At 40.5% G+C, this 27,554-nt stretch overlaps 1 protein-coding gene across 4 annotated transcripts in view; it reads right to left on the reverse strand.

Moving 5' to 3' along the window:
- The window catches only part of atp2b3b (ATPase plasma membrane Ca2+ transporting 3b), a 75,795-nt gene that overhangs the window by 15,267 nt on the left and 32,974 nt on the right, over positions 1-27,554 (reverse strand). For all 4 annotated transcript variants that reach the window (XM_049581636.1, XM_049581639.1, XM_049581637.1 and 1 more), the window contains exons 9-24: positions 27,133-27,204; positions 26,801-26,943; positions 24,826-24,958; positions 23,259-23,368; positions 22,904-23,038; positions 21,350-21,456; positions 21,121-21,196; positions 18,478-18,636; positions 18,148-18,327; positions 13,548-13,635; positions 13,348-13,454; positions 12,712-12,903; positions 9,992-10,205; positions 8,740-8,951; positions 3,018-3,125; positions 2,547-2,729 (exon numbers count right to left, since the gene is read on the reverse strand). In XM_049581636.1, coding sequence (XP_049437593.1) covers positions 2,547-2,729; positions 3,018-3,125; positions 8,740-8,951; positions 9,992-10,205; positions 12,712-12,903; positions 13,348-13,454; positions 13,548-13,635; positions 18,148-18,327; positions 18,478-18,636; positions 21,121-21,196; positions 21,350-21,456; positions 22,904-23,038; positions 23,259-23,368; positions 24,826-24,958; positions 26,801-26,943; positions 27,133-27,204 — 2,219 coding nt within the window. The remainder of the gene's footprint in view (positions 1-2,546; positions 2,730-3,017; positions 3,126-8,739; positions 8,952-9,991; positions 10,206-12,711; positions 12,904-13,347; positions 13,455-13,547; positions 13,636-18,147; positions 18,328-18,477; positions 18,637-21,120; positions 21,197-21,349; positions 21,457-22,903; positions 23,039-23,258; positions 23,369-24,825; positions 24,959-26,800; positions 26,944-27,132; positions 27,205-27,554) is intronic.

Here is a 27,554-nt window from a genome sequence, read left to right on the forward strand (position 1 = left end):
ATTAATAATTTTTGAACAATGTAGTAGTATTTATTAAAAGCACACTGTAAGCGGTGCTCATTATAATTGCACAATAATGTGCTATTTAAATCTTAAAAGATTTAGTCCCCCCCTCCCATTCCTAGTAGTGGTATATCCCACACTCTTTCCAATGGGCGGGGCTGCTTGGCAGCAGCAGCAGTGTGTGGCTGGACCCACTGCCCACATCGCGCATCGCAGGGTAAGATGCACACTCACACAGACACAGTTTAACTTACACAAGTTACAACACATCCCATTTACTGTTACAACAAGCCCCAGGTCCAGGCTGATAATATAAACTGTCTGCAACATTTCTCCTCCATTGTTCAAAAGCCAGAGTTTAGTGATAGTCAGAGAGGACAGGAGAGAAAGAAGAGGGAGAGGACAGGACAAGAGCAGTCAGTGGCGGAGCAGCTCGTAGCTAATGGGTACCTGTCTGTAGGCTCTCCACCTGTCAGTGAGACAAACATGAATGATGTGCAGTCTAACTGATGAGGAGCGGTCATTCCGCGTGACTATTACGCACGGTTGTGGCAGAGCGGCTCATATGGGTACCTGTCTGTAGGCTCTCCACCTGTCAGTGAGACAAACATGAAAGATGTGCAGACGAGGAGTGGTCACTACGCGCGACTATTACGCATGGTTGTGACGGAGCGTAGCTAATGGGTACCTGTCTGTAGGCTCTCCACCTGTCAGTGAGACAAACACGATCAAACACGACTATTACGCACGGTTGTGAGGTGCGCAGCAGCAGATCTCACAGCACACTGTTTATAAACCAGTTTACCAGTTTAATTGCAGGAAATGTTTAGTTGTTAAGCCATTTCTCCTAAGTATAGACATTCACTCTGCCTGTTGGAGAGATAGAGAGAAGATTAAAGCGTCAAATTGCGGTAAAAGATGCTGTATAAAAGACAGGCTACAACTTTTTTCCTTGTCCCCCCCTTGGAATTATTCTCTAAAATTTTACTGTTTATTGTCCCCCCCAACTACGAAATGGGATTTTTACCCCTGCTTGTATACATAAAGATACCATGTCAGTTGTGTGGGCACAATACAGGGAAGCATTCCATTAAGCAGAGTTAAAACACACGGCTTGCAGAGTGTTTTAAATGGTAAAATTTCAGAACAAATGAATGTTTTTGGGAGTACTGAGCATATGACTGGATAAATGAGACTTGGATTATACTGTACAAGATGTGTGAGAGTTTTTAAACAGATGTGGTGTTTTGATATAGTTTTGCTGTTGGTATGCTGTTTGTGAATGAGCTTGCATTTACTTCAATTCATCAACAATATTCATCGTTCTTGGATTCTTTGTTCACTATTGAAGCATGCAAGAGAAAAAAAACCCTTTTCCTCCTCAATCCAACGTAACACAGGGTAAGTAGTTGATCTACAAATGGTCATTTTGTGGGTAAAGTGCTCCTTTAAAACATTTCCTGCCACAGCAGAAATGATAGGAGCAGCTTTTAATTTTGATTTCCTTTGATGACAACTGTGCATCAGTGATACGCATCACAACTGCTTTTTGAATACTGCTGATGAACAAGAATTATATAAATGTTGACCGTCCGTGTATATGAGGTTGTGTGTTTGCATATATAGTTGTTGTCTGCACACTCAGACCAAACCCTCCTAATGAAAAACTGACCACTTTACGCAAAGGCACTTAAGCAGAGACTCTTGACTGGATCTCTAACACTGCTTAGGAGGCTGTTAGCGGATTGTTGCTCATGTTGATGCTGTTTTGCTGTCTTAATGTACGTTCTCACACAAAGCAGTGCAAGAATCAATCAATTAAAGCAACCAAGCAAGTCAACAGCCTGTCTACTTAGCATTATCCTGTACACACCGTGTAAACACTCGCGCACACAATCACAGCATTTATCATCTCTCATGATGTTTATGAGCATCTTAAATACCACTTCCAAGTTTGATAAAGCCATTACACGAGGTTTGAGCAGAACAGAAAAGTTGGCTGTGTGGGAGAAAAAAGACTGAAAGCATTATGTTTGGCACAAGTCAGAGGAACAGCACAGACAGGGTGAGATACAGACTGACTTTTAAAGAACAAATCAGATACAGTGTTTAAACTTAACTAAATCAGTATATTTGTCATAGATGAATCAATAATGCAGCAGAATGACTTTCTTTCCAAAAGTATATTAGTGTATAAAGGCCATGATACCGGCAGTTTATTTATTTAGGCAGTATTACACAATTCAGAAACAACACCCCCCGCAAAAAATATATAAATTTCATCATAAAGCACTTGATTAAAAAAGTGGAAACATCAGGCATTCATATTCAGATTCCTACATTCTTTATGATACGTACTTTTGTCTTTCATGTATTCTGTTTTCATCCCCATTTATCTGTAATTCACCTTAAACAAACTGCCTGTGTGTCATGACCAGGCAAAGCTCCAGGTTGAGGTATTGTGCTGTCTGGATTATCTCTGTGTCTATTCCTGTGAAAAAGGTTTGGTTAAGTTTCGTTTTGGTGATCTGGTCAAACAGTACCTGAGTCTGGATGCGGTTCAGGCCTCTGAACCAGAGGATCTGTCCACGGCGCAGCTCTCTCTCAGCACAGTCAATCTCCTCCTCATCCTCTGCCAGCTCCTCCCCCTCCTCTTCCCCAGGCTCCAGGCCCAGCCCTGCCTCCTTCAGGCATGGCAGCCGCTCTGTTGGCACTGTGGCTATCACCTGGAGGCCAGGTTAGTTAAATTGTTATTTGATCAGAAGATGCTAGTATGACATTATACTGAGCAGCTATGAGCTTTTCCAACCATCTTACACACGATGGATCAGATAATACCAGATTATTAGTTGTATTATTACAACAGAAATAAGCACACAGAACAGCGGCGTTATCTAAGTCAGTGTAAACAATGTTTCCTTAGCCTCACCTCGGAGAAAATTCCAGGTAAACCAGGCCTGCCAGCCTACACCTGCTCTGTATGGTTTGACTCAGCAGGCTGAAGTGCTGCTTACCTGTCCCCAGAGGAGCTCTCCAACTCCCACGAACAGACACCAGAGCCACTGCTCCACGTTGAGAGGGGCACAGCTGAAGGGCTTCCCTCCCCACTGCACAATCACGATCTGTAGCAGAAACACAGGGAGGGACATCATTATTGTCACACATACAAACACAATGTCGAGGGAGAAACCTACAGAGCCTGGGAGTGGCCATAAAATTAATAAATAAGAGAGCCATGAGTCAAACTCCAGCCTAGTTTGACCTGTTTTTTTTTCCTATAGTGGTCATGGCACCACAGCATCACTATTACAGATATCTGATGCCTTGTTGCTGGATAAGGACCGGGATTCAGTGAGGTAATGTTAGCAAAGGTAGATGTGTGTCAGTTTATTTCTGTGGACATTATTCCTCATGGCCTTCACGAATTCATTGTTCTACAGATTGTCGAGTTCTGCAGATTGCAGAGTAGGTGGTTTAACAAGTTAGTTGTGTTGCTTAGCGGCACAGACAAAACTCTTGCACACTCTTTGCGCATGTTTGTTATCTCCTTAATCTAGAATACTTCCAAACAATGGATGATGATGGTTGATAGCAGATAACATTTATGACATTTATTTTGCTTGTTGGCAGTTGTAACATTCAGTGAAGTTCATCACAGGCTGCTGCTGCTGCTGTAGGGTGCATGCGTGCCAGCATGACAGCTCTTCATAAGCAGAGGCTGGCTGTTAGTTTAAGAAGCACTTGATTTAATATGCAGCTGAGTTTTCTAATGGTGGGCACACATTTAAAAGGTCAATACTGCAGATGATCATGTTCATTTAATTGTGGGAAGCCAAAATTGTGATTGTGATTAAAATTCTATTAATCGTGCAGCACTAGCAACCACCATCAAACTGTTGTAAAATAACCACAGAACCCCTCGTGCTTATGAGCACATCAGATGTGTCATTTTGATGAGATATTCTAGTCAGTTTCTTTTGCACATCAACAGGTGTGTTGGATACTGCCACACTGATATTAGTTTTAAGAGCTCCATGAAAATAGCAGGCACCAGCTCCAAATGAACTGCCTTTCAGCAGCAGGCTGGTGCCCATTGGCAGTGCTATGTCTCGCCTGTGTAAGAAACTACAGAAACAGACACCTGGCACCAGGGTTCTGATCTTTTCAACACCTTTATCTGTCACAGTTTCAAGTAGGAAAGTAACAGGTGGCATTATCACTGCAATCTCTGGTGTATCTTACAAACATCAAACCCAGATGTGTGATAGCATATGCAGACATTTTGTGTTTGAGTATCTTATTTAATAATTCATGAGATATAGCCCACCTGTCCAATGGCTATTAAGATTATAAACCTTCATCTCACAATTTGACTTGGCTAACATCAGATCATAGAAATTCATCTGAGTGTATACGAGGAACATTTGAGGAGAACATTATGTTCTCTGGGCCAGTATGTATAAAGCTGCAGTATATGTTTGGTCTTTAATGCATCAAGTATTGGCTCCTTTTCTTAGAAATAAAATGAATAAATGTTTCTAAGTTTTTACATTTAGTTTAACAGGGCTTCCAACCTCAGTGGATCAATGTCTCTCTCTTTTCGCAACAGTAACTGGAATTTCCCAGGGGGTCAATAATAAAGAAAAAGCAAAATCAAGAAAAGTAAATGAAAAAGGTGCTGTGGCTCATGGTTTATATCATTTGTATGAGCCCTTGGTTACAACAAAGAGCCTGATGGAGGTCAGTGGAACATTACAATGTCCATTCTCACGCTCGCATGCTCCATCATAATTAAAAAAAAAAATTAAAATTCCCTAACAGGTGATTTCACAACCAAAATCACCATAGGGAGGCACAACTTAACTCATTTTCCAGGCTAGGGAGAAGGTATATGATCCTGCTGTACTCTATGGTAGAAGCCTGGTGAGGGTCTCCACAGGGATGCCCTCAGTCTTACTCACATGGATAGGTCCAAACAAATCGTCAAATCCTGCGCTGCTTTGGAGGCATTACCATAAGTAGCACACCCTCTTGGCTTGCACATGAATCATCTATTCCAAGCAGCGTGCAAAACTTTCTCCTTGGTTGTAAACTGCATGAACTGGACCACAATTGAGTGCAGTGTTAAACCTGTGGGTGGTTTGGGGGCAAGTGCTCCCTACGCCCTTTGTTCTTTAACTGGGCATTAATCATAAATCTCCAAGTCCTTGACATACAACTGCATGGCAGCGTCCTCGATTTGGCCAGTGGCAACTTGAATATTCTGGTTGATTTCAGTTTTCAAGTCATCTAGTTGTATGACCTTCGCTACCGTCAGCTTCTTTTTCACCTCTCTCTCTTTGTGAAGCCCCATGACCCAGACCTCATCTTTCTATTTTTCTCCCAATTCCTTATTCTCTCAAATTTAGGTGAGAAAAAGTAAACGAAAGTACTTGAATCTCAGGAATTTTATTTGGCCAATACCTGAGCTGTTTCCAATCTGCATCTTCAAACTTGGACCACAGTAACACTATGCTCCTACAGGTCTATTTTGCCTCAGTGTATGTAGTGACAGCATTTTTAAACAGCAACATGATCATCTACAACAAGAGCAAGGCTTATCATAGTGACACTATCATCCTGAAAGAAACTGCACAGTCATAAATCTCACCGAGAGTACAATACTCTGTATCACATACAGTAATAATATCTTTCCGCAGGAGGAGGGATCCATCCTTCTTACTTATCTCTCGCTTTCCCCTCTCTCAAGCTGCCTCAAGTCTTCAGCTCTCTCTCATGTCTAATTTTCTGAATCCCTCTGAACTGTCTTTTCGTTGCTCTCACACTTCAAATCACTGCCATCCCCTCCAGGTCTCTCTCTTCTCTTTTTTCTCCCCAGAGTACCACCCAGTACTGAAGGGCTTTGGGGAACATTCCTCCTTTTCTCTTTCCATGCCTCACTCTGTCTTTGCTTGTTTGTCTGTGTTTTTGTGTACTCAAAATTCCCTGCTCACTGCATTTCGTCTGTTTTCACTGTGAGTCAACTCAACAAACAATCCTCCTTTTGTTGGTAAAGTTTGGAATCTAAGATCTGGACTTGTATTTTCTCTGGGAATGAGTTACAAACAGAAGAAAATGTTACAGGTAACATGCTGACAATGCCTGAAAAAATCACATCCATTTCCTCTACGTTTATAGACTAAGGAAGTGACCAAGACCACACAGGCCATCACCCAAATGCAACATCTGTCTGCATGAGATATTCAAGCTCATATTGTTTTAGAAATACAGTACAGGGACCCAACAACCACAATTATTACAGCAGAAAGTTAAAGCTTAACTCAACAATATAATCATGCTACTTTCAACACTTCCTCATCTAAGATGTTGCTGTTCTTTATCAGTCACTGTGAGTGTATGTGTGTGTTAATGTCCCAGCCAAAATCTATTTTGTAGTTACATGCAACTACCACAAAATGGCAATAGCAACATTTGAAATATGTATGGGAAACAAGCAAGCAACTGAATTTTCCACTACGTGTCCTTGCAAATGTCTCACAATAAAAGCCTTGTCAGGAAATCAATCAATCAATCAATTTTATTTATAAAGCCCAATATCACAAATCACAATTTGCCTCAGAGGACTTTACAGCATATAACATCCTTCTGTCCTTAGGAACCTCGCAGCAGATAAGAAAAAACTCCCCCCAAAAAAAACCTTTACCGGGGGAAAAAAATGGACGGGATTCTGGAATGCTACAGGGCTTTTAATTTTAAATGGGCACAGGGAGTAATAAGCTTGTCTTAACAGCACGAGTGCACGGTCACACATGAGTGAATGTATGCGACCACTGCCAGCTGACGTGATATTCTGCCACTGAGAGTGAATTAGAAATAAAACCCTATCTCTCATAAAAGCCTTCTTCAAATTAAGGCCTGGGGCCCTTTGCAGTTGGAGTAAATAAAGGCCACAGACACTATTTGAGAATTTATGGATGAATTAATACCTCTCTTACAGACTCAATCAAAACTGAACATTGTTATAAAGTTGTAAAGATAGAATTTATAGATGAGCTGTTGTATTGGATGGCATTAGACTTTCAGGTGTCACCTGACAAAGTCGCCAGTTAGTGTATAGTATATATAATGTGCAGTGGAATAACAGTATCATTATACTGAAAATTTAAAATGAATGAAAAAAAATGTGAGCAATATTTCCTTACCTTTACCATTAATGGACATCTCAACTGATTGGTAGATCATGTTATAACAAACTTGCATGTTAAACTCACAAAGAGATGCTCCGTCAGGTTGAGTTAAGTACAACCAATTTACAACAAGAAAGCACAACTCACAGGACATTTGGTAGTGGTTAAGATTCCAGTCAGGGAATGTCTCTCTTACTCCCTACATTTCCTGTCAGTATGTCTACTATCACTATGAAATATGCAAGGAATATTGCCCAACAAGGTGTCCATTATCAGGAATTAATGGACTCCGGGGAGGCAACCATCTGCAGAGTCCATTTATTCCTGACACCTCAAAGGGCGTACCATGGTCACTTGCCATATAGAAACATTAAGAATATTCAATTACATTTTCATGTGCTTTGCAATCAAAAGTTTTCACAAGCCATAACAGCTGAGGGTTTGACTAATATCTGGAAAAATCATTACCATCCTGCAAGGTTCCTGTGCAATGAAAATGTTATTTACTACTACTTTACTACAGTAAATAGGACAAACCTTAGACACAACCTAGCAACAGGAAATATTTCTAGTCTGCTCAACTTATGGAAACCTTTGGCTATTAGCCAGAAAGCTAACATTGTGCTAGCAAAATTCAGAGTCAATAACACTGCGTACAGTTGACAAACAGTAAATATAATTTGACAGTATGTTAACAACAAGACTAGCTAGCTATCCAGCCATGTCAGTAATATCAAGATTTTCAGAAACAAACAATACGCCCAAGGGCGGAAATTCCATTTCAGTTTTGGGGAGGGGGGGGCAACAAAGTTGCAGTCAGATATACTGTTGTAACACATATGAATGGAACCGGCATGGACACATGTATTTAATAATTATACTAAAAGTATTAATAATATTTAGAACAGCATCCATCCAGCACCCATATCAAATATGGGTGTCATTTTTCTTATTACATTATCACAAGAATATAAATCTCTAAATAAATGCAAGTTTATAATAGGCAGAATAAATTCTTCAGTGAACAACCCCATGAAGACTGCCAAGATTATAAACAAAATCAGACCATGGCAATGACTTTTAATGCAGGAAAAATATACTTGAAACTTATCTGTTTAAGGTATGTTGATTTTAAATATAGAAATATTACAGTTACTGTTTGGAAAAGATAAAAAATGGTTTGAGAATGAAGTATTCTCTTTTGTAAACACACTTCTGTAACTTGTTACAATCCTAACTGCACTAAAAGTGGTCCAAAATTCTTAGAGTTTGAATGATTTTTAGCGGCTGGGCTGTTTGTATGACTGCATTCACAGAGAAAATTCATCCGCAAAGTAAATAAAGGTGTCCGACAACTTTACTGGAACTACTTAGTAGGTGTCCTAAATCAGGAATTAATGGACATCCTGCAGCCAATCACAATCGAGTATTCACCAAGACCATGGTATAAAGAAAAAACGCCAAAAAAATAATCTTTAAAAAATCATCTACCAAATTCATGACAAAACAGTGGAGAAAACCATCAAAGGGTGTTAAAGGGTGAACATACCTGCACGGCGAAGGTCCCCACAACGATAGTGCAGAAGATGGGGTTGGCAAATATGCCGTCAAAGACGTTTCTCTCTCCGTGGATTTTGCGAGCGTTGATCTCGTTGAAAAGTTGCATGAGGACGAAGGTGTTAAAGATGATGGTGTAATGCTCAGAGGGTGGGGAGTGGAGCGGAGCGTTGCGGCCACTGTCAATGTTAAACATGCGCTCGCCTGGAAGGTAAAGAAAACAAGAAAAGGCGATGAGAGGTGTAAAAAAAAATAATAAATTAATTGCTGTGTTGTTTGTTAGGAAGTGTGGTTGATCTGCTGCAGGACAAAAACAAGTAACTTTGGTATTCTCCTGGACCCTATTTTCCCTTTTTTTTGTGTCTAAATGAATAATGGACACAACCATTTATGAAATTTGGTCTGGTATTGAGTGAGTGGGCTGCAGCCGGCAGCCAAGAAACAGGTAGTAATGTAACCATTTGGGGCCTGTGTGCACCGTAAGTTTACATCCATTTAAAGGGCTTGTTTTTGCCACTGACAGGCTCAGATTATTATTTTAAGTGTCTGACAACATTATGGAAAGGATCCCTACAGAAATAGACCTTTTTCATAAAGAGTAAGATCTGTTTTGTTTAACCAGAAAGTAAAATTACTGCCATCCATCCCACCAGACTATATTTCATAAAGAGTGACTTTATCATTGTAAAACACACTTTATTCAAAATTGAAATAAACAAATAAAACTCACAAAAATATGTCTTGGTTGATTTGTCCAGTGTTCCCACAGTCACCAACTCTGGTTCGGTTGAAATAAACCCTTAATCCACCCAGTTAGATGTGAAAATATGTACATGCTGGTTCTATACACGCTGAAATTATTTAATGGATTTTTGGGGTTTGGCAATGGTGATTTTGGCTGTTTCTGATTAAACAAAAAGGATATAACTCTTTGACAGAAAGGTTGACCTCTGTAGAGATCCTTTCCATAATGTTGTCAGACACTTAAAATAACAATCTGAGCCTGTCAGTGACAAAAACAAGAACTTCCATTGGACATAACATTCCCCAAGTGGTTACACTCCACAATGGTGGCTGTGCCTTTGCACCATTTGTCTTGTCTTCTTTTGTTGGTGGTTAAAAGCATACTGACATAAAAACAGATCAATAACAAGATTCGGTTTGAAATCTATCGATCAATGCTATTACAGCCTGTTCCAATAAAAGATGAAATTGTATTCCTGGTTGTGTCTGCATGTGTTTACCTATGAACAGTAAGGTGAAGATGATGACCAGCTGGTACACTCCATGGCCCAGGATGTTCTTCATCATGGTCAGTGAGATGAGCGGGTTGTTCCGACCATAAGGTTTCCGTAGTAACAGGGCCTCAGTGGGGGGCTCAGTGGCCAGGGCCAGAGAAGCAAACGTGTCCATGATGAGATTCACCCACAGCATCTGCACTGCCTTCAGAGGAGAGTCCTGAAGAGAGATTGGCAACCAGAGGGCTGTGTCACGAACCATGGAGACTGTGAAAAGGCTGTTCCCCTCCCTTTCTTCAAGACCCCAGTTTCCAACATCAACAGTTTTTTTTGTTTGTAAAGTCATTAGAGTCCAGTGTTTAAGTTCATCTGTTAATTTATCAGTCAGTGTGATTTAATTTCTGTTCCACATGGTTATGGTCTGATCAAACGGTTTAGAACTACTGTGGTGATGTAATGTCTGTACTTCTTGTTGTTCTTTTCGTGCAGGTTATCTGCTCAATGGTGACAACAGTTATGCCTGATTAGGTGCTCTAAGCAGTGAGTGACTTTGCTATGTCAAGTAGCAGAAAGAAAATGTACTGGAATAGAATATGGAAACAATAAAGTTAAGTAGAAGTGCGTTAAAATAGGACTTGAGAACAGAACTTCAGAAGTAAATCTACTGTCCACCACTGACAGACAGCCATGCAGAACAGAGTAGGGCCACTGGTCTAATCTACACCCAAAAAATACAGAAGAAAATGTCAGTGTGATTAATACATAACAGTAAATCTGATGTATTACTTATACTGCAATAAAGTATGTGCTGATGTCTTGTTTCATAGTCACAGTGGAATACTGATGCTAATCTAATGCTTATTTCAATTACGAGAAATCATGCATGGATCATTATAGTGGTTTTACTTAGAGTGCTTTCGTTCTTGAATGTGACATTTGTAACACTGATATAACAGCAGTATTTCTGTCCATACTGGGACTGAGTGTGTAGGATTTAGTGGCATCTGGCAGTGAGGATTGCAGATTGCAACCAGCTGAAACTTCTCCCACGTGCCACACGTTAACTCCTGGTTAGGATTCCTTCACTGTTCTTTGTTCATGAGATTTTTACCAGGAATTAAATTATCTGTGGAGGCCTCTCCAAAACACACAGACCTAGTGATTTTAGTAGGTAAAAACAATGAATATGGCAGTTTGAAGAATGTATGGGAGCAGTTTAGAGTTAAAAATCTGTATTTTACGTGGCGCTGGTGGCTTAGTGGTAGAGCAGGCGCCCCATGCACAAGGCTGTTGCCGCAGCGGCCCGGGCTTGATGTATACTGAATAAAAATGTAAACATGACCCTTTCGTTTTTTTTCACAAGTTAAAGTTTAAGATCTAAAACTTTTTTCATGCACTCAACAGATGAAAGTTTGTGTTAGTGAGCACTTCTTCTATTCCAATATAACCCACCCACCTGACAGGAATGACATATCAAGATGCCAATTAAACAGCATCATCACTACACAGGTGTGCCTTGGGGTGGTCACAATAAAAGTTCAATCTAAAATGTGCAGTTTGATCACACAACACAATGCCACTATCATTTTAGGTAGCTTCGTGTAAAATCACGGCCAGTGGACAACAGATGAAAACTAGTCTTTTGGCTAATTCTGGCATTTTTATACCATGTGTATTTATTAATTTGCAGTGTCCCTTCTGAAATAAACTAAACCAGAAGAATTCCCTAAGACATTCACCTGAGACATTGGGTTGTGTGATCAAACAGAGAGGCCGTGTACACGTACACGGTGATTTTGATAAACGGAGACATCTTCCTTCGTTTGTGCCCTTCGTTAACACGCAAACGGAGATTTCTCCTCTGAAAACGAGTCTTTCTAAAAACTCCGGCCAGAGTGGAGATTTTGGAAAACTCCGGTTGCGCGTTTGCATGTAAACTGAGATAAACGGAGATAAACGGAGTTATAGGCAGCCGACGTCACAGTATGCGCCGTAACTTGCGCCTGTGTCAAAAGTGCGACCTATGTTGCCATGGTGACAGTGGATACATGGAAGGCTTGAGCTTCTCGTTACACTGCCACTTACAGGTTTGGCGTGCTCTTGTGTATATATACACGGGTAAGTGTAAACGAAGATCTTTTTGAAAACGGAGACAGTGAAATGTCCGTTTATGAAAATAGCCGGCAACGTGTAAACGGCCTCTGAGTGTCCTTTTATTGTGACCATCCCAAGGCACACCTGTGTAGTAATGATGTTGTTTAATCAGCATATTGATATGCCGCACCTGTCAGGTGGATGATTATCTTGAAAAAGAATTGCCCACTGAATTTGAGAGGAATATACCTACTAAGTTCATATAAAGTCTTAGGTCTTAAAAATGTAAAAATTGGGAGCAAAAACAGAAGTGTTGCATTTAAATGTTGCGTATTTAATCGTAAATAAAAATATATTGCAAATACCATTATTAATAATGCATACAAACATAAATATTCAAGTTGAAATATTCCTTGCATATCAAACACACGTTAATGTTTCCATGTGTGTAAGAACGTCTCTGCTTACATAAGCTGGCTGTAAAAATGCACAAAAAGCATTTTAGCATTTGCTCTGTCATAGCAGATATGAGGTGAGTGATGTTAACAGAAGTGATGGCTCTGTGTCTGTTGTATTGTATGTGCAAGAATGCATATGTGTCAGCGTGTATGTTTATTAATAAATCTGTCTACCTGAGTGATGCAGGCCCCGGTGAAGGCCACTATGACAGCCACTACATTGACCGTGAGCTGGAACTGCAGGAACTTGGAGATGCTATCGTAGACATTTCGTCCCCACATCACCGCCTTGACAATGCTGCTGAAGTTGTCATCAGTCAGGATGATGTCAGACGCCTCTTTAGCCACGTCTGTCCCCGCAATACCCTGGCACAGATTGAAACAGAGTGAGGAGGCGACAGAGACTCATGACGTGATTCATGCAAGCATTCAAGCATCCAAATTACTTTGGAGTGCCACTGTCTCAATATCGTGTTGTCCTGTCTCCAAGTGCTACTGCCTGGCCTGAGAGAGAGCTGTGACCAAACCTAAATGTACGCCACTAAAAAAAATGTTCCAAATAAAATACAATATATCCATAGCTTTAAAAATATTTGTCAGGCATTTATTTTTTATAGGAAGAGGACAATTCTAAAATTCCTGATATATACTTGAATGTATTAGTCATTCATATATTTTTAACTGTAGAGTGGGATAAGAGAGAATCAGTGTTTCTGAGGTTGTGCATACTTCTGTATGATTACATTATTGTAGCAGCAGAAGCATTGTAACACCAAATAAACATTAATGGTGAAAAATATGTAAGGTTACCATGGCAAAGCCCACATCAGCCTTCTTTAAAGCTGGTCCGTCATTGGTTCCATCTCCTGTTACTGCGACAACCTGTCTCTGTTCTACGATGCTGCTGTCGATGATGCCTGAACACAAACAGGAAGGAAAGAAACAGACTCAAAATCAGTGTGAATGAATGTGTATGTGTGTGTGTTTGGGTGAATAAACTTGAGACTCACCTTTGACCAGTGTGTGTTTGTCGGTTGGTGAGGATCGAGCCAACACACGAAGTTTGGGCCAGATTTTGTCGATTCTTTCCTGTTCAATCTGTCAGTCAGATAGACAGAATAAGAGGGGGGGAGTGTGTGATGATGAATAACACCATAGATAACTATTAGCTATTCTCCTCTTTCACTAGGTGTCACTACTGATCCAGAGTCTCGGATGAAGAATAAAACATCAAAGACGCACTGTGAAATTGGCTCTTTTGTTGAATCATAAAAAGATAAGAGAAAATGAAAATAAAGCCAAGTACTGCAGAAGTCAAGAAACGTAAAAATAAAATAGTTCATTATACATATCTGGTTTAAAATGAAAGAGTATTTTGCAGGGACGTGCAAAATACTAAGCAAGAAATGTGCAACAGTTCGCAGTATCAAGTATAAAGAATGCAGTATGTGTAGTATATGTACTGAGGAAATAGTGCAAAGGATGTGTGTTAATGTAATGTACAGAGAGAGATGTGGAGGCTTTATGTTAATCTAATGTGTAGTGCCTATAGCATTGGATAAGAGTCAGAGTCACTGAGGGTCCCAGGCCTCGTTGATGAGACCAGCAGCAGCCGGGAAGAAACTGTTCTTGTGGTGTACTGGAGTGCTCTCTTGCAATCAATTTAACCACGCTGCACTCCTACATAATAATAATGTACACGCAGTATTTTAGTGTGTACATTTAAATTCACGCTCCACAGAATAGCAGAGTCACATCATAAATCAGCAGCTATCCATGCCATTAAGCATTCAGTTCAATTCAAACTGTTAACAAACTGTACAAATGTTGGCTTTAGTAGTGTGCACTAACTACAGTGGATACAGCTGTATCAGTGATGATATGTAGGGCCAGCCCTACCCCTTAGGCAATATGAGCAGTTGCTTAGGGCCCCGTCATTTCTGGGCCCCCCCTGGAAAAGATTATTTAATGAAACAGAATTAATAAACAAGACAAGAAGAAAAGTCAGCTGGGGTAAGAACGTGTAATCGGAGTCGGCTAGACCATGTCAAAGAAGTCTTCAGTATGGCTACGTTTTGTTCAAACAGATGACCAAAAAAAAAGTCGAGTGTAAACTTTGCAAACAGAAGTTTACATATCACAGCTCAACATCCAACATGTTGTATAATCTAAAAACGGTAGGCTAACTTGTCTGTGTTAGGATGCTCCGTGAGCTTTGAGTGTGAACATAATCAGCACTGGCATATTTCAAAATGTTTGGTCTAATAATGGTTTTATAACTGCAGGCGCAACTGTCTTCTTGAGATCAGATCATACCCGTGTAGCTCTATGTTCGGACATCACACAATGCAGGCTGGAACAATAGTGGGGGGTCCTGTTTATTTTAATAAAATGAGACAAAAACAATCTTAAAATTATTTTATATATCCCTCAATAATTCTTGTGCTTGGATCACCAGTTGATATAGTTGTATTTTTGGAAATCATATGAATACGCACAGGTGCACGTGACGCCACACTGGTCGGCTCTGACTCTGTTGTTATCATTTCAGTATAAAATGATTAGGTTAAAAATGATTTGATATACTGCAAATACTAGCTTTTTATATCTATTTATAATTCATTTAGGCTAATAAGGCTACCAGGTAGAGGCTGATTTAGTCAATCTAGAACTCCCTCCTCCTGGACCTCCTCCTCCTTCTTAACATGGTCCTTCGAGCCGGATCCAGACTATTATTATGGATTCTAAGCCATCAGATGTGACTCTTTGACATTCTGGTCAGAAGACTACACCTCTTGCTCATTTAGAAGATTATGAAGTCCAATATCCTGTAGCTAGAGGTGCTGCATGTCAAACAGAATGTGAGTGCACACAACATACAACAAACATACATGGGTTCCAAGATGATATTCAAGAGGAACAAAGACATGAGCCTGACAGTGAAATAGAAGAGGATGATGATGATGATGATGATGATGATGATGATCCTGTGCCTACTGATCAAGTTGAAATATTGAGGGAACTTTTAGTGACAATAAGAAGCATCCAGCGTTTCATGAATAAGTCATCTACCCCTCATTCCTCTTCCTCCAAATGTTTATCAGAGTCCAGGTCATCTACAGGAAACAGATGCTCTGTGTGCAACTTCCCAGTGGTTTCCAAAGTAGAAGCTCAAGCTGTCCAATTTCCAAGCATTTCCAAGCACCAGTCATTCTCCTGTCCACCAGAGGTCACCTGTCATTCTGTTATCTCATCTGCTATCCCTTATTTACTCAACCTATCAATCCTTGATGCTGCAGTTCCTTCAGCTGGTCTACCTAGACCATTCCTGTCTTCACCCAGTAGTGGGCCACCCACAAAGTTCATGTGGCCAGCCTTTGAATCGTCCAGCTGCAAGCCCTGCCTAGCCTCTAGTTTCCTTTACCTCCCAGCAGAGGCAGTGTTCTCTTTAAATGCCCCAGTCCTTTTCACCTCAAGGCCACCAAGAACAGAGACCCTTAGCACCCTCTACTGGCAGAACACATGTCTACAAGCTCGAAGGCCCTTTTTTCCCAGACCTTACATGTGAGGATAAAATGCAGTGGAAAATGCTTCTGATGGGACTCAGTTATCTACTCAACCCCAGTGAGTCAGAGCATTTTAAATATCATGTGCTCCTTGATCACCTGAAAGTGGACCAGGCTCAGCGACTACCTCTTGCTTTCTCCTATACTTCTGACCCTTCTACCCAAGCCCTCAAGGTCCTTGATGAACATTATGGGCAGCCTAGACAGCTGGCATTGAAGGAGCTCAGGAACATCAGAGATCTCCCTCCTATCAGGGCAGGTGGTCATGCCCTTGACAACTTTGCCCTTCGTGTGCAAGCACTTGTTTGCCTGCTTGATACCATAGAAGCTCAAGGAGAGGCAGGACTTCTGTGTGGCTTTCGTGTGGATCACCTCCTTGAAAAGTTGCCTGCAGAACATTCCAGACGCTTTAAAAACATGTCTACAGGAGAGAAGGTGAACTGAAGTATGACTTGCTTGTGGTTTCATTTTGGTTGCAAACTGAAGCTAGATGCCAAGAATAGAGGCTTCCATCTCATCCTCCAATCAGCAAAGACGCAACCGTAAGTCCTTACCTGGTCCAACGACAGTTCTACTTGGAGCAAATAAACCAAGTGAATCCACATCATCTTCAGAACTCTTTTACGGGTCCAGAGCAACCTGTGCATACTGCAGTTCACTTGAACATCATGCCAGCAAATGTCCTGGGTTCCTTGACTTGACAAAGAAAGGATTGCCTGGATAAAGGAGATCAAATGTTGCTGTCGCTGTGCTCGGTCTCACCAAGCTGCTAAGTGTGACCTTAAAAAATTCTGTGCCCCATCAGAGACTTCCAATCTCAGAATACCCCAGCACCAGTCCAGTGTCTCTTCACATCCTTCAGTTCCCCTGCTGATGAACTGCGCTATCATGTTGAAAGACTATGAAAACTTTTTTTTAAGATATTTTTATGGGCATTTTTTGCATTTAATTGATAGGATAGTGAAGTGTGAAAGGGAGAGAGAGAGAGAGAGAGGGAGAGACATGCAGCAAAGGGCCATAGGCTGGAGTTGAATCCAGGCCGCTGTGGCAACAGCCTTGCCCCGAAGACTTTGGAAACTTGACACTCTAACTGTACAAAGTAAGAAGGCAATTATCAGATCGAGGCAAGACCAACTAGCAAATGAGCTTCTTGAACAAGCCACAGAAAAGAGTTCACGTCAATGATGTTAATCGCTATATCACTCCCCCTCTTAGGCTAGCAAACTTTCCTCTCCTGAACATTCCTCAGCCTGAAGTGATGACTCCACAACACTGAATATCAACTGTCAAAAGATCCAGACAGAGCCAACTCATACTGTGATCAGATTTCAATCAGATCAAAATAAACTGTACATGTAAATCTGACTGGCAGTTGATATTAGAGGCTAGATGAAAGCAGCTATGTCAGTGGGTTTATCAACTGGTCCCACCCAAGCAGCAACCTCAAGGGCTGAAAAATGAACTGATGAAAACTGCAAATCATCATCATTGCCACTTGAAGCTGGCTTTAGAAGGGAGTCCATCCTTATAGACCCCCATGTTAAAATGCTCAACTTTACAGCAAAATAAACATGTTTACAGCCTGGCACAAAAAAGGTTTTGTTCTCTATAGCTAATTTCTACATTCAAGGCAACTGTATGGTAGATGTATTTTTGTATATCTCACCCATTTACATGTTATTAAGGCTACAGTTATGCGTATTCAAGGGTGGGGCCGCTTAAGTGACAGGCTGTGTGCAAGGCGTCACCACATTCACTCCTGCACAGCTCCACCCTCTCATCCAAATATGGTCACTTCTTCCAAAAACCAAGATGGTGACAGCTGAAATGCTGAATTCGGGGCTTAAAAACAGGAGTCCACAAACCAATGGTTGACATCACGGTAGCTACGTCCATTATTTCACACAATCTATGCTCTAACCAGATAATTTGCTAAAACCCATTTAAGTTCATTTACTACAGCAATTTCAAAGTTCATGTGAATACAGAAGGAACCATTTTTAAAATACTACGTAAATTTACTCTGCACTTGACCCCAACTCACCTCTCCTTTCTCATTCCTGATTCGTCGGTTGAAGTCTTTGCCCTCTAGACAGATAAAGTCATCACCAGGGTGAATGATGCCACATTTGGCAGCGATGGCCCTTGCTGTGTTAATGTTATCACCAGTCACCATCCGTACTGTGATGCCTGCACGCTGGCACTTACGGATGGCATCAGGCACCTTGGAGGGATAGGGAAATTTGTTTAAACAAAAACATAAGGCCAATTACTTTTTAGAGACAGGTTATAATCACATATTACAGACTGCACAAAGTCACAGTACCAGTTGAAACTATCAATAAAGACTGACACATACTTTACAGTACCCTACCTCAGGCCGCACAGGGTCCTCTATCCCAACCACAGTGATGCAGGTCAACTCTGTCACTATTTCTGCTTCATTTTCCCAATCTGGCTCTGGGTTTGACGGCAGGTCGCGGTATGCAATGCAGATGGTCCTCAATCCCTCACATGCCATTGGCTCAATCACCTATTAATCAGTCAATATTACAACTATGGTCAGGAAGAGGTCCACAGTATCTCACCACCCATCACACCACAGCCTGCCTAACTTGCTGTGTAAAACCATGTTATTTGCATTCCAATATCTGATGCATAAAATCTGGATTAAATTGCTTGTACACAGTTTGAGGTTTATGCCAGATGACCTTTTGAGTACCTTTGTGAGAATGCTCTCTGACACAGCTGTAAAGAAAAGACCCCCAGCCTACTGCAGACAGCAGAGGGAAGACAATATGATGGAAAGAAGAGGTGACATAAAGCTGCCACAGTGTAAACTGAACAACTGAGCTGGAATAAAGTTGTGTATAGAGGAGAGTTATTTTTCTCACGGCACAAGCTTTGTTCATCGCGAGCCAAATTTAGGTCAGTCAGCCTGTCAGTCAATGAAACAATGCTGGCGCAGCCTGCATAGGCTAATCTACTGTATGTAGAACAAATACATGTGTTTTACTGCTAATTATTGTAATTTTAAGTAGAATGATATAGCAAAGTAGTTTAATAACAGATCTGGAATGTATATAAGTCAGTTGCTTACATGCTGTGTGACTGTTACTGTGGTTGCGGATCTACAATTTGTGACAGATATTTTTGCTGGGTGGTTATTTAGGTATAAGCACTCTGAGTCAGCAAAACAGTTGTCTTACACAGTACTTTACCTGAGTATTTCCATTTTATACTTTATACTGCTTCTCCACTAGATTTCAGAGGGAAACACTGTACTTTTAACTACAATTCATTTATCTGACAACTACTGTATCAATGACTTTTCAGATGGTTTCATGTAAAGCATATTTTGAGACTCAAAGAGGAAAAAATAACAATAATAATAAAAATAAAATAATTGTTTCACCAAAAACTCAAAGATTATATTAAAGTTTAAAAGAGCTTTACAAATGTCAATAGCCACACTTTGATTTGGACTCTTTCCTACACCATTTAACATCTCATTATCCCTCAGTTATCTTGTGACCCTTTGGAGGGGTCCAACAGCCCCTAGGTTGGGAGCCACTGGACCAAACTAAATGTATATAAAATAGTTGAAAACCAAGCAGCAACCTCTGAGGCTGAAAAATGAAGCCAATGCGGTAGTGCCAAAAACTGCATTTCATCCAATGGCCCCTTGACGCTGGCTCCAAAACTTGGTAAGTCTCCATGGACTCTCATGTTAAAATGGCCAACTTTACAGTAGAAATAAACATGTTTACAGCCTGGTACGAAAACAGTTTTGGTCTCTGTAGCTAATTTCAGCATTCCAGACAACTGAGCAGGGGGTGATTTTTTTTTAACTTAACTTTACCTTTTTTTTTAACTCATTTACACTTTATTAAAGGCCAGATTTATGCATATTTAAGAGCGGACCACTTTGAATGACAGGCTAATGTAAGACTAAGGATGGGCGTTCACAGACACAGACTGTGTAGTGTGCGTTTGTGAAGAGGAGAGATAGAGAGAGGTGGAGTGAATGATTGCATCAAGTGCTAATATATCATGACAGTACATGTACAAAAGATGGTGTCCTCTGCGTCTCAGTCAGATCCACCAATCCACACTCTCACCCAAACATGGTCACTACAGACTCCAAAAAACCAAGAAGGCAATGGCCAAAATGCCAAACTCGAAACGGCAATCCACAAACCAATGGGTGACATCATGGTTAAAACTAGCTAAACCTCAACCAGCTACAACAGTTAAAATTTACTTCTGCATTGATGCATCAATATTATCAATCTAATAATGTCACATATATATTAATACATCACAACTAATGGCCAATTTTCTGCAGAACAAGTACTTTTACTGTTGATAATTTCAGTGCATTTTGCTGCTAATACTTTACATGCTTGCTTTGGTGCTTTTACTTAAGGACCATAGTATTACGCCCACCACTTATTTTTACCCACAATCTAGAGTGATTTCAAATGGCCTGTCAGTTTTTCAAAGCTTGCATTGTAGTTATAGTTTAGGCACACACTGGCTCATTTCAGAAAAGATTGTAATTATCAATCCTAAGGTCAAACAGCGCAAACGCTACACCAACTAAAGCAAACCAGTGCTATCAAAATAGCATTTTTTTAAAGGAATGGTTTCTTATTTTGTGATTTATTATTTGCCTTCCTGTTGAGATTTAGATGAGAAGAATGATACCACTCTCCTCACCAGAAGTGATATCAATGTTCCCATGTAACTCTCAGCAAGAAAGCATATGAGTATTTCCCAAAATTTCAAATGATTTCTTCAGGAATTTTTTGGGGCATCTTTGCCTTTATTAGACAGTGGTAGTTGAGAGCTGACAGAAAATAAGGGGGGAGAGAGATAAGAGATGACATGTAACAAAGGTTGAACAGAAGTTCAAAATCTTAAACCCCTATTCCACCATGACAATCTACCAAAAATCATTTTAGAATGATATATTGAAGATACAATGCAGCAGCATTAAGTCATCAAGTCTCACCTGTTTGACCATCTCATCTCTGTCACGTGGGCGGAAAGTGCGCGATTCTCCATTGGCATCTAGGATATAGGAACACCTGGACAGAGATAAAGGACAGAAAATAGTGAGGGAGAGGTAAAAGACTCTTGAGTAGAACATTTTTTGTCTCTTACATTCAAACCCTTTAACCCAGTCCCCTATGAAGTACCATCTGATGTCACCCTATACCACCTCTGCCTCCTTCACTCACTTCTTCAGCATGATCTCAGAGGCACCTTTGCTGTAGAGGCGGAAGGAACCGTCAGGCAGCTTGATCACCGTACTCATGGATTTACGCACTGAGTTGAACGTATACACCTGAGAGAGAGAGATGTATGATTCAGAACAGTCAAATCAAAGGTAGACAGACATACCCCCAACAAGAAACCCAGCTCTGAGTGTGCTGGATGACCTCTTGATCCATTGTGATCCCCAAGCACCAGGAAGCACACACTTGTTTGTCTACTGTCATTGTAGTTGTTGTATTATAGACCCCTGTAAAATCCTATGTGGCTTTAGCAAAGACTATTTGGTACAAATTACACTTCAGGTGTTGTATTTCCTTATATGTCTAGTGTGGAGCATGTGGTGACTCTGCTCAGTGTATTACACAGGCATTGAGAGTATACATTTTCTTTCTCTACAGTTTCAGGTCTTTGGGTTCATGCATGGCCGTTTTTCTAAAATAATGCATTTTTGGCTATGCTAGCAGCACAGCTCTGTGGATGGCAGTGTCACTCTGTCGGTCCCCAGAGGATAAATCTTAGTGACTCTGGTGATGCGAGTCATGCGCTCTCGCTCCGCCTGCACCTCAGGTACCGAAATTCGACACCGATTCATTTTAAGTGAATCGGTACTCGGTAGTACCGACGTGAATCGGTACCAAGTACAAAAAGTACAGAGTTTCGATACCCAACCCTAATTACAAGGTCCAAAGACTTTCTGCCAAATCTTAATCATCACATAATCTGTTAATCTGTACACCTACAATCTGCAATAAACAATTATCTTTGCTTCATTCATCTGTCTCTCCTGAATGAAATGGACCGACAGTGAAGCCCAGGTTTTACTAAGCATATGTGTGGCGGTGGAAAAACATCGCAATTTTGACTTGTCAAAACAAAAATTACATTGCTATACCAACCTCCAGCTGGCTTTAAGTACACTTCAGCATTCCTATTGATGGTGCAAATACAAAATGGAAAAAGCCCTTGAACGTATGTAGTTCTCACAGTAGTTCCCCAGTGGACAGTTCCTCTTAGTGAGTTTCCAGAACTGTTTGGTCTGAAAACATCTTCAGTTTTGTTTAATGTTTGAATTTTATGCTCTCTTCTTGTTCAAGACTTTTCTCTGGGAGGGTAGAGAGAGCATTTAAGAGCAAGAGATTCTGCTGACGCTTTGTTTCTCTGCAATTGCAGGAATGTTATGCCAGTGCCATCTGTATTGCTACGCAATTAATTTCTGGAAAACATCCCAGCATATGTGGTCCTTGTGCATAACACACTACATCTTCAAGAGTGCAACAGACGGCAATTGTGTATTCTGACCCACTGGGTCTGCGAGTGTGCCAAGCTACCATTTGAGCTTCAAACTGTGATATCAAATGTGCCTGTATAGCGAAGCTCATTGCTATATAGGGTTTTGTTGTACAATTCTATAATGCCTTTTATTTATTTATTCTTCTATTTTTGGAAATATGTATGGATGATGTATGGATATATCAACAACAGATCCGTTGGTGGTACACAGGTGCATTGTTCCCTACCTTGTACAGTCGTTCCTCAGGGATCTGCTCTCTGACAGGGGCGTAGTCCTGCTGCAGGTCTAATACAAATCCCAGCAGGCCACACTCTGTCTTGTTGCCCACCTGCTTAGCCAGACCCCCCTCCACATCAGGCGGCTGACACAGAGTAAGATTGAAGCAAGTTGGGGTGTTAGATCAGGGCAGTGAGAACGTCGGGAAGGAGACAAGGGATGGATGAGGCAAAAGGAAATAAAAAAGAACGAGATTAAAACAAAGACATGAAAATTGATATCAACATTAACTAAGGACTATTGGAGGGTCTATAAAATAAAGTATAAAGCCAAAACAGTTGTATCTCTATCTGTGCGTAACTCACTAAGATCTTGGAGGTGTAGGCACTGTTGATAGCAATGGCATTGACTAACAGATCCAGTGTCCGGGGGTTGACCTGTCCAGGGTCCGGGATCACACGATGGTGCACGTCACCTGGGCAACAACAATACAACTTCATTACATAACAAACATAATCTCAGTTCATTGCCTATCTGCTGCCTGCTCCTCGGTCATAAATCAGCTAATATTAATAGCCCATGATTTCTGATTGATGATCACTGATGATCTTTGATGAGATCTGTATATGTGGACACATTTCTGTTTTTATCCATTCTCCCATCTGTGACCTGAAAATAGAAAAAGCTAGCAATACATACCCGGCTTTTCTGCTATCAAAGTGAAGTTTGGTTCTTTTGGTTTCAGTGAGTTTTGGGGATATGGACTGTAGAGCATTGCAGGCATGACATTTCTTGCAGGCCAACCCAGAAGTTAATATCACCCTGTTTCCTCGACAATAAGCCAGTGGGATAGCTCCATTAGATTTTGGATCACTGCTAATAAGCTCCGTGGCAAACAAGAGTTTATGATACTTACACGCTTTGTTCAGCAAGATAGGTAGTGTAGTCTCATTTAACCACTTGTTAGCTACTGCCTTTGGTAGGACACATAGAAGCTTCAAAATTCATGAGTGGGGTATCTACTGATGTATTTTTTCTCATAAAACACAAAGTAAAATTGTCTTAAGCCTGTGTTAACCACAGGCCTTATTTCAAGCATCTAACTAAAAACTGAATGATTCACTGCTCTGCAGTAGGGAGAACAGGTAGTTGCAATAATACAAGGTTAGCAGGAACTAAAGAGAGTGGCCAGTTCTGTTCAAACAGACAGAGTTTAGAGATGATGACTGGATTTACTTAGAAGAGTCAGTCTGTTTTTTTACTACAGAGCACAGTGACACCAGCACCGCATGGAAACAAGTAAAAAGCCTTTTTCATTAAATCCACAGTAAAGAACACCACTTGTAACCATGCTAACTGTACACAACAAAGATGGTGACAGCTGTGGCCTCAAAATGCTTAGCAGACATAAAAGTTATAAGTGCAGATTAAAAATTAGACTAAAGTCAAAAGTAAGCCAAACAGCTTTAGTGCCGGCTCTTTTGATTAGAGATGACTGTGATGAAGGTTGTGTTGTATCAGTATTTAATAGTTCTGTAGTTTGTTGTTTGTTATACTGTATTTTTTTGTGTGGTGAAACTTTAAAAAATATACTGTAAAAAAAAAAAACAATCCTTGCAGCACTTTGTCCCCATTCTTAAGGTACACCAGGGTGCCATAACACCCACTTTTGGAACCATTTATCTCATCAGAGTTAATCAAAATTGGGCCACATGACTTCTGATTCACCTAAGCAGTGAGGGTGTTTTTGAAACTAATTACTTTCATGTAACCCTTCTTCCTTAACAGTTACTCAATATCAGCATTGCATTGTGTTTTCATTATAGTGGAAACAGGCAGCACACATAATTAATAAAGAAATGCTTGGCGTGCTGCACTTATCTATAATTTTAGGTATTCATTATTGTTTATGAATTTTTGCTTTTCACTCACCGAGGTAAGTCTGCACCACAGTCATGCGGTTGGTTGTGAGGGTGCCGGTCTTGTCTGAGCAGATGGCCGTGGCATTGCCCATGGTCTCGCACGCATCCAGGTGGCGTACAAGGTTGTTGTCCTTCATCATTTTCTACATATGAGATAGTGATGGAGAGCAGAGTGATGTGTTCAGGATGGATGGACCGGTGGGATAAGAATGAATGATGATTGATAGCGTGAGGGCAGAAGGACAGAGGAAGACAGAAAGGGATTGATGGAAGGAAGGAGAGAGGAAGGCAGCATAAATTAAGTCACTGTGAAAATTCAGGGACCGAGAAGACTGTTTTTCATTCAAGATAGTTTTATGCAACAGACCAATTACATATATAACGCACTGATGCATATTCATTTAATTAAAGTTAACGTTTTCAGTGAAAACTCATGTGATTTGTTTGATCAGTTGGCCATGCAATACTACTGGACAGACTGGATAACTGGATTGGGTTCTCAGGCACAGAGCTAAAGTGGGACACATCCAAATGTACCTGTCACCAAGTGATTACAGTCTCATAGATTCTCTCTGCAAGAGCAGTGAACATAAAAATTCTGAAAACACATTTCAATGTATGTAATATTCATTCATTGTGCAAAATATGAAAAAGCATTGTTGGTTTATAATTATAGCTCATTTTAAATTTGATATCGGCCGATATTGATGACGTGCCAATATTATTGTGCAACCCTAAATTTTAGCCACCTAAAATGTCCAACCTAAAAAAATCAGTTTAAGTGTACGCCATATTGAGATGTTTTCACTGCTTTACCTTGCTGTCATACAGCCTGTTTTCGATGTGGAAGCTGTTAACGGCTTCAGTTAACCTCTTGTTAAAGCCACCAGACTCCATTGACAAAAACAGTGATTAAACATCACTGAACACAGGAGAACACTGCTGCCTCAATCAGTTGGTAATGAAAGCCATACAATAACACAAACAGACGAATTGATCGAGGCAGCGATAGACCAACAGCTACTGTGTTCAGCGATGTTAAATCATTGTGGAATCTGACTTTGAAGAGAGCGATATAACAGCTCCAGTTCCTCTTCAGAAATCACTGTCTGGTGCTAAAATAAAGTGGTGAAAATATTCTCAATATAGCGTACATTTAAACTGATACTGATTTTTTTCAGTGGAACTTTTTTTTAGGTGACTAAAATACATTTTGCTACTGAGCCAACCACAGCAGTACATTGCTTAGCTGAAGTATTGGTACTCCAGCCTGCTTTTCAAAACTGGGAGCGTGCCTACGGACATCTACTGTATGTAATGCACTGACTATAGATACGTACCTAATACAACCCCACTTCAAAAAATCTGAACTATCCCTTTAAGTTGGAGATCTTTAAACCCATTACAAAACTAACTGCTACATAAAGTATTTCCTGCATTTATTTACATGTTTTATTAATGAAGTAAATCCATTATCATGAAATCAATTATCAGGCTTTTCATAATCATGCCCAACAAAAGAATTTTGAAATTCAATGAAAGTTGCTGGATTATAAATTACATCATATAGCCCAAGCAACATTTTGCAGCTATAGCTCTGTATGTAGAGGTGCAGCTCAGGGCTAAAGAAAGCCCATAGAGCTCTCACTGCTGCTCATAAAGCTTACTGTTGTGAGTGTATGGTAATAACTGAAGACACATCAGATCAGCAGTATGAACATCTTTATTATCTCTCCTCTTCTCTGGATTTTAACAGCTGGATAGTCAGAAGACACTGTTTAAAAACATTTTACTGAGGGAATCATAGTGAGACTCTGAGGGTGAGAGGAGCAAAGGTAGGATTTTAAAAGGTGAGGGAAACATGCACTCCTTCACCTGGTTGTTTCTAATTTGGTCTCTGTGCACACTGTTACAGTGATTAAAGAGCCAGCAACTCCTACTTTTCCATTTGCTAAGTATTCAGTGAATTGGATGGGTGGGTCTACCTTGACAGAGTAAGCCAGAGAGATGGTGACAGCAAGGGGTAAGCCTTCTGGGACAGCCACCACCAGCACAGTGACTCCAATGATGAAGAACTTGACAAAGTACTGAATGTAGACTGGAGTACACTCTGTCAACCACGTGTGACCTGCAACACACACCACACTACATATTAAGATAAAATAAATAAGCCACTTTAAAGAGCGAGTCATGCTCAGCACAGTGGTAAACATTTAACATATGGGAGAAGAGTGACATGAGTAAAATGTGCCAGGAAGTAAAATAGGTGCATTCTGACATATTGTGTGTGTATTTGGGAGGTCGTATGCACACAGACCTTCAACGACAAACGTGTTGATGACGAAGTACAGCACCAGAATGATGACAGTGATGGCCGACATCACCAAACCTGCAGGGAGATTCAAAGAAGGGAATCAGTGTGTCAGTGGTTTGACTTTATTTTATATCTATGTTCTAATCTTCTGTCTGAAGTGACCTATGCCTGCTGAATGGATAACCACACATTGCTTAATTATTCACTTCACTCCTTTTACTGTGTGATCACATTTCATCACAGTTTATAGGCTAGAGAATAGGGGTGTGCAATATCATATCTTTCACAGTAATACATATACATATGTATGAATGTGCAACACTCATTGTAACATAACAGCCTGTCCAAATAAATACATCTCTCTCTATTTTTCCCTTTCCAGTGGCCAGCAATGATTGTCACAAGTTACAGCAGGAAGAGTAGTG

The sequence above is a fragment of the Epinephelus fuscoguttatus genome, linkage group LG7 (genome assembly GCF_011397635.1).
Source record: "Epinephelus fuscoguttatus linkage group LG7, E.fuscoguttatus.final_Chr_v1".
In the NCBI taxonomy this organism is placed as follows: domain Eukaryota; kingdom Metazoa; phylum Chordata; class Actinopteri; order Perciformes; family Serranidae; genus Epinephelus; species Epinephelus fuscoguttatus.